The sequence below is a fragment of the Nomia melanderi genome, unplaced genomic scaffold, assembly GCF_051020985.1.
Source record: "Nomia melanderi isolate GNS246 unplaced genomic scaffold, iyNomMela1 scaffold0311, whole genome shotgun sequence".
Classification (NCBI taxonomy): domain Eukaryota; kingdom Metazoa; phylum Arthropoda; class Insecta; order Hymenoptera; family Halictidae; genus Nomia; species Nomia melanderi.
The window spans coordinates 25,001-32,500 of record NW_027475426.1 but is presented as its reverse complement, the minus strand read 5'-3'; the positions used below and the strand labels follow the sequence as shown (position 1 = coordinate 32,500).

Sequence of the window (7,500 nt, the reverse complement as noted above, 5' to 3'; positions counted from 1 at the left end):
GCTTTTCTAGAGCGAAAAGCAACTGTTTCTCGTCCAAATCTGGTACATTATAAATGACCATCTTTGGTTTCTTCTTCGGCGGAGTGCCGATCTTAAGTCCCAAGCTTTGCAAGGGCTTATTATTTATGAGCCTCTGGAGGCCTTCCTTCGTCGCCGTTTCGACGAGGAGGCCTCCTTTACTTATCTTTTTCACTGCCTTAACCTGCAGTTTCTCTTGTGTAGGTCTAAAGCCTCGCGCCATAGCCTTTCTTGTCTGCTCCCAATCGGAGTTGTTGTCTTTTAGGTAGACCGTCACGACATGGCGTGTCGGTCCCTTCTCTATTATGTCTTTCTTAGACATGGTCACAGTCGCGTAGGACTTGACCATGTCCTTCCTCTTTGGCGTACTTGCCGCCGTGGACGGTTTCTTTTCCAAAGCCTTTGGCTTTGGTTTGGCACATGCACATGCCTTCTCTTTTTCCAAGGCTTGAATCCGCCTTTCGGCTTCCTCAAGCTTCTTGTGCAATTTCTCGCTCTCTGTCTCTCTTTCTCCTAAGAGAGCATGAATCAGCCTTTCGGCTTCTTCAAGCTTCTTATGTAGTTCCTCGCTTTCAGTTTCTTTTCCTTCTAAGAGAGATTGAGCCCGCCCTTCGGCATCCTCAATCCTCTTATGTAGCCTCTTACAAGCTACAGATCTCTGATCCTTGAGATCTTTTATTTCCTTCTCAGCTTTTTCAAGCTTCTCAGATAGTTCCTTTTCTCTTCCTTGTACATCCTCGTAGGTGTCATCGGACTCTATCTGTTTCCAGGCATCGTCCAATGCACTACGGAGGGTGGCAAAGTTTCCACTTTCAATAATCTGTTGGCTGATTCCATAGCGTGGCAATGAATTCAGTACCAACGTAGCCCACTTTGTAAGCCGCTCAAACGGCGTTCTTCCCTTTGGCCGCCTTTTGGGTTGCCTGTTTCTCTCTTCTTCGCCGGATTCCGATTCGGAACCTTCCGGCTTCTGTATCCTTCTTTTTCGGCTTGGCCCCGCAAGGAAGCCATCCAGATCAATCCTGATAGTGTCAGGGAGGGGTGAATCCTCCCCTTCAGATATCAGGGTCTCTTCGCTCTCAATAAGGCCCTTAAAGACCTCCTCATTCGGCCATATGTTTGTATGTTTGGTTTTAGTTTTAGATTTTCCCATATTTTTCCCACGAGTTGGGACGAATTGAAGTCACCCTCCCGGGTGACGCCCTTTCCAGGAGGGAAGGCTGAATACAACGAGGTTCGCCAGGTGCCTCGAGGTTGGCCGCTAAGGGTTGGTGCACCCACCAACCACAGACCATCGCAAGGACGGCCCGCACCCCTTCGCCGCGCACCATAACTTAAGGTTTCGGATTTATTAGAGAGGTTTATCTCCTCGCGGACCGGCCGGTTAAGGCAAGCCCCCCGACCGGTTATGCTTCGCGTACCACTGGGTGGATGTCCCCAGTGGGTCGTTGCTAGACATACCGGCTACGGTATTTGACGACTCCGCGGTCCGTACGGTATAAAATACCGCCCGGACGCTCGCAGGAGAGTCGCGCCAGAGCCTCGTTGGCAAACTCGAAAGTTTCCCAGGGTACACCACGTGGAGGAGAGGTTGGCTGTGCCAGAATGGAGCTGTGCACCTGTATACCCCAGTAGATAGGGACATGTAGTCTAGGCGTTGCTCAGGAGAGCATACCGCACCTCGAGGTTATCCTCATATCGGTAACGCCGGCCTGATGTTATTCGGCCCTACTTTCTAGTTCAACAGCTGCGAGGGGAAGTCCGAAGATGTTGGGACGGATATGGCTTGGAACAACCCTGCCCTCTTTCCCCTTTCGGGAAGGTCATCGGACAAGTTGGATCTACCCCTTGAAGAGGGGAAGCGGCTCATTTCGTCAGCCCTGGACGCTGCACGCAACGTCCAGCGCTGTCCAGCGGGGACCACGTGGAGGTAGAGCCGCCAGCTTTCGCTTGATCCCGAGCGGGTTGGCTACGGCTATTGCCTTCGCCGTTGAACCCTACAGTCACGGTGCCGAAGCGCCGCCCGCATAGACTGTCAGGGTTTTGGTAAGTGGGGAGGGATGAAGAGGAGGGGAGAGAGAGGAGAAGAAAAGGAGGCAAAGGAAATAAAAAGAGGAGAAAAGAACAGAAAAAGAATAGAAAAGAATAGAAAAGAAAAGAAAGAAAAGAAAAAGAAAGAGAAAGAAAAGAAAAGAAAAAGAAAAAGAAAAAGAAAAAGAAAAAGAAAAAGAAAAAGTTCGCGGTTTTTCGCGGGGGGTGGGGGTGGGTCGCGGGTTTCGCGGTTTTCCGCGGTTCTCGCGTTTTTTCGCGGTTTTTCGCGGTTTATCGCGGGTGGGTGGGGGTGGGTCGCCGGTTTCGCGGTTTTCCGCGGTTCTCGCGGTTTTCCGCGGGTGGGTGGGGGTAGGTCGCGGGTTTCGCGGTTTTTCGCGGGTGGGTGGGGGTGGGTCGCGGGTTTCGCGGTTTTTCGCGGTTCTCGCGGTTTTTCGCGGTTCTCGCGGTTTTTCGCGGTTCTCGCGGTTTTCCGCGGTTTTCGCGGTTTTTCGCGGGTGGGTGGGGGTGGGTCGCGGGTTTCGCGGTTTTTCGCGGTTCTCGCGGTTTTTCGCGGTTTTCACGGTTTTCGCCGTTTTCGCGGGGGGTCGCGGTTTTCGCGGTTTCGCGGGGTGGGATCGCGTTCTCGGGATGGTCTCGCGGAGTGATCGCGGCGTGGAGGGCGATCTTCCCGGACCTTTTCCTTCGCGCGGAGGATGTCGCGCGCGGTTTGTGCCAGTGCCGGGAAGGTCGATTCCCTAATCAAGTCCGGTAGGGGCGGGGGCCAATCTAAGTTCCCGCTGGTCCGCAGGGCGTTCCGGAGGGGCTCGCGTTCTGCGTTATACATAGGGCATTCGAATAACAGGTGGCTGGGTGTCTCGTTGGGGGCGCCGCAGCGGCAGCGGGGGCTATCGGCTAGCCCTCTGCTGTGGAGTTTGTCCGCGAAGTCACCGTGTCCCGAGATGATCTGGGATATGTAATGGTTCAAAGAGAACCATCCCATGCTCATCCGCTGCCTCACGCACGGCAGGAAGCGGTGGGTGTATCTGCCGTGGGCAGAGTCATCCCAGCGCTCCTGCCATACGCTAAGCAGGGACTCGGAGGCTTGTTCCTCGACGGGGTCCTCCACAGCGCCGCCCGCTGCGGGGGCGGGAGTTCGCGCATCATACAGGGCTGCCGCTCGTCTGATAACGAGGTCAACCGGAGGAGCACCAGCGATTATGTGTAGAGCGTCGGTAGATACTGTCCTATAGGCTTTGGTGGTACGCAGGAGAGCGTACCTTTGCGCCCTTAGGAGTTCTGAGGCTGAGGTCTTATTTACCAGGTCGCTCCACGCGGGGGCGGCGTACGTGGCGATTGGCAGGAAAAGTCCCTTGTATAGAACATCTAGGGACTCGTATTTGAGTCCCCAGTTCCTGCGGGCTATGGCGGCCATGGAGTTATATTTCTCGGCGCACTTCGACCTGATTTTCCGGGCGTGCGTCCGGATCCTCAGGCCTTGATCGAGGTAGACGCCGAGATATTTTACGGTTTCGACCATACGTATTTGCCTCGATTGAATCTTAATTGTTGGGGGCCTTCGAATATCGAGATGACCACGGAAGAGGATCATCTCTGCTTTTTCCTGTGAAAGGGTCAGCTTCTCGGACTCGCACCATTTCTCAATGATGGTTGTCGCGTGCTGTCCCTTTTCCTGCAACTCGAGCCTGCTGTTTCCTGGGACGAGGATAAGGAGGTCGTCCGCGTAGGCGAACGCCTCTACGCCCTCGTTGGCCAGGGTGATCAGCAGGCTATCGAGCACAAGGTTCCAGAGGCTGGGCCCTAAGATTGAGCCCTGAGGACAGCCTCTGGTTACCTGTTTCTCGACACGGGTCAATTTCCCTATCAGTGAGGCCGTACGGTCGTTGAGATAATCCGCGACGAGTCTATATAGGTTTCGCGGGCAGTTCCGCTCCTTGAGGCGAAAGAGGACGCTGGGCCACCATACGTTGTCGAACGCGCCCGAGATGTCGAACAAAATCGCAAGCGCGTATTTTGTCGTTGACCCCTCGAGCCCGCTGCGGACGGCGCGGATGGCGTCAGTCGTCGACCTTCCCTTTCGGAAGCCGAACTGCCTAGGGGAAGCATAGCCGGGGTGGAGAAAAATGGGCTCCAGCCTTTCGCGGATCAGCTTCTCCAGGGATTTCCCAACCACCGAGAGAAGGCAGATGGGCCTGTAGGAGCTGGCCGCAGACTCGTCCCTATCGGGGCTTTTGAGGAGGGCGCGTATCGAGCCATATTTCCATGGCTTCGGGAAGCTGCCTTGTGACAGGCAGCCGTTGAAGAGGGCTGAGATTTCGCTTATTAGGACCGGATAAGCGGCCTTAAGCATTCTGACCTCGATAAGGTCGGAACCTGGAGCTTTGCCATTGCGAATCGAGCCGATTGCATGGCAAATTTCCTGTTCCGTGAAGGGCGGAGTGTCTGGGGTATCCGGGGGGGTTACGCTCGCGGACCTTTTACGACGTTGACACTCGAGCGTGTCCGGGGCGTCGTCGGGAACAAGGGCGTGGAGGAGACTTAACGCGGTCTCCTCCCACGTGATAGTGGAACCGGACAGAACCGGGGAGGTGGCCAGGGCTTTGTCGGGGCTGATCTTTTTGACGCAGATTTTATACGCCGCTCCCCATGGGTTTTTCGCGCAGGATTCCGTTACGAAGTCCCGCCAGCTTGATCGCTTGGCGGTCTGAATTTCGTAGGAATACTTCCTGCGAATCTGAAGGTACGCGACGCGTTTCGCCTCCCTGATGGAAGGGTCCGACTCGACTTGGAAGGACTTCCGCATGCGGTAAGTTTTCTTCTTTAGCCGGGTCAGGTTTTCCGTCCACCAGGGAACCGATTTCGGGAAAATTTTCTTTCTCGGGAGGGATTTTTGCGCAGCCGTAATGATTGCGTCTTGGAGGGACGCAGCTGAGGCCTCAATTGCAGATTTGCTGTCCAGCCGGGAATCGCGGAGGAGGCTGCTTTTGATTATTTCCAGGTTCGATTGGAATTTAGCCCAATCGGCCCTGGATGTATTAAATCTGGGGCTCGCGGAGGCGGGTCCCATTGTGGTGGGGGCCTTGTACGTGAAGGTGATCGCGTTGTGGTCGCTGGATGTCCAATTTTCATGGACCTTCCAGCTTCCTATGTGCCCGACGGTCGGTAGGCTTGACAGCGTTACATCTACGTTGGAGGATCCTTTATGGTTGCGGAATGTGGGGGCGTTACCGGGTTCGTTGAGAACTACTAGATTTTCCTGGGTTACGACCCATTCCAATTCTTCGCCTCGCGGATCGGTTGTGGTGCTGTGCCAAATCGAGGACTTCGCGTTGGCATCGGCAGCGATTATTAATCTCTGTCCGCGGAGGGAGCGGCATATTTGCGAGATTCTCGCCAGATATCTTTCGATATCGTGCGAGAATTTGAAATATACGCTAGCGAGGTACAGTTTCCCGAATGGTCCTGTTACCTCGATACACGTACAATAGTCGTCGCTGAGATGCGACAGCTTAAGGGACTCGAGGTTGGGATTGCGTATCGCGATACCAGCCATGGCTCGGTTGCCAGGCTCCGCGCCCGTGACTGCCGTGCAATTCGTGAGGCCGATGAATTTGCCCTTCACGTTGTACGGCTCCTGCATGAACAGGATGTCGATATTCTTCTCCTCCATAGTGCGGGACATTTCGAGGGAGACGATTTGGGATCCGCGCATGTTTAATTGTGCCAGTTTCAGGGTCTGGCTATGGGTACGACTATGGGCGTTATTCATAGTCGGTTTGTTGAAGGACCCGCTCTAGTGCCGCTTTATGCGCTGGGCATTGTTCCAGCTTAACGGAGTGCTTGTGCTCCTTGCCGGCCTTCCGGCAGTTGGAGCAGACGGGGGACTTGGTTTTGTTTGGGCACTCCTTGAAGGAGTGTCCTTCGGCGGCACAGTGTCCGCAAATTTCCTTAGGGGCGCGGCAGTACTTGGTCGTGTGCCCGAAGGATTGGCATTTATAGCAGCGCGTGGCTACAATGTAGTCCCTCGCGCGGCAATGTTCCCAGCCGATGTAGAGGATGCCCTTGTTCTTCATCAGTTCCCGGACTTTATTTGACACCTCGAAGATGACATTGCAGGTGTCCTTGTCTTTGGGTCCTGATTTGAAGGAGACCTTCGTTTGCTCCCTAACGACGGCCTTGTCCTTACCCTTGAAGTTTTGCTCGACGATCGCCTCGATCAGGGATCGGTCGTTTTCGGTCCGCGGTACGTTGTGCACAATCATTCTAGGGCTCGACTTCGGGGGCGCCGCTGCCGTGAAACCGGCTGACAGTAGATAGGGACAGAGGGAATCTCGTTAATCCATTCATGCGCGTCACTAATTAGATGACGAGGCATTTGGCTACCTTAAGAGAGTCATAGTTACTCCCGCCGTTTACCCGCGCTTTTTTGAATTTCTTCACGTTGACATTCAGAGCACTGGGCAGAAATCACATTGCGTCAACACCCGCGGGGGCCATCGCAATGCTTTGTTTTAATTAGACAGTCGGATTCCCCTAGTCCGTGCCAGTTCTGAGCTGAGCGTTGAATGGCGGCCGAAGAGGACGAACGCTACGCGAAAGCCTCGCAGCAAGGAAGATCCGCGGGAGGCCAAGGCTCGGGACCGAGCTCGGATCCCTGCACGTTGCCGTACATGTTCACCTCGCCCAGGCCCGGCACGTCAGCCAGACCCGCTTCCCGACCAAGCCCGACACGCCCCGCTCCTCAGAGCCAATCCTTATTCCGAAGTTACGGATCCAATTTGCCGACTTCCCTTACCTACATTAATCTATCGACTAGAGGCTCTTTACCTTGGAGACCTGCTGCGGATATGGGTACGAACCGGCGCGACACCTCCACGTGGCCCTCTCCTGGATTTTCAAGGTCCGAGGGGAAGATCCGGACACCGCCGCAACTGCGGTGCTCTTCGCGTTCCAAACCCTATCTCCCTGCTAGAGGTTTCCAGGGAACTCGAACGCTTATACAGAAAAGAAAACTCTCCCCGGATCTCCCGACGGCGTCTCCAGGTCATTTTGGGTTACCCCGACGAACACTCTTACGAGGGCCCGAATGGTATGCGGTTCCGCTGCCGGGTTCCGGAATAGAAACCGGATTCCCTTTCGCCCGATGGGTGTGTACTTTTTGTCTCTCTCTCTCGTATTGATCGTGTATAAAATAAAAAAACACCTCATCTACATAGGATTTCTCTTAGGGCTTAGGATCGACTGACTCGTGTGCAACGGCTGTTCACACGAAACCCTTCTCCACGTCAGTCCTCCAGGGCCTCGCTGGAGTATTTGCTACTACCACCAAGATCTGCACCGACGGCGGCTCCAGGCAGGCTCACGCCCAGACCCTTCTGCGCACACCGCCGCGACCCTCCTACTCGTCAGAGCTTCATGGAGGATTCGACCCGT

General features: G+C 54.8%; 1 protein-coding gene and 1 pseudogene across 1 annotated transcript in view; both read right to left on the bottom strand.

Annotated features, from left to right (window-relative positions):
• Positions 1-1,612, bottom strand: part of LOC143176008 (uncharacterized) — a 2,008-nt gene extending 396 nt beyond the window's left edge. The window contains exon 1 of the mRNA XM_076374147.1: positions 1-1,612. This exon is cut by the window's left edge and continues 332 nt beyond it. Coding sequence (XP_076230262.1) covers positions 1-1,171 — 1,171 coding nt within the window. The 5' untranslated portion in view covers positions 1,172-1,612.
• Positions 1,613-6,340: 4,728 nt separating this feature from the next.
• The window catches only part of LOC143176011 (large subunit ribosomal RNA), a 2,866-nt pseudogene continuing 1,706 nt past the window's right edge, over positions 6,341-7,500 (bottom strand).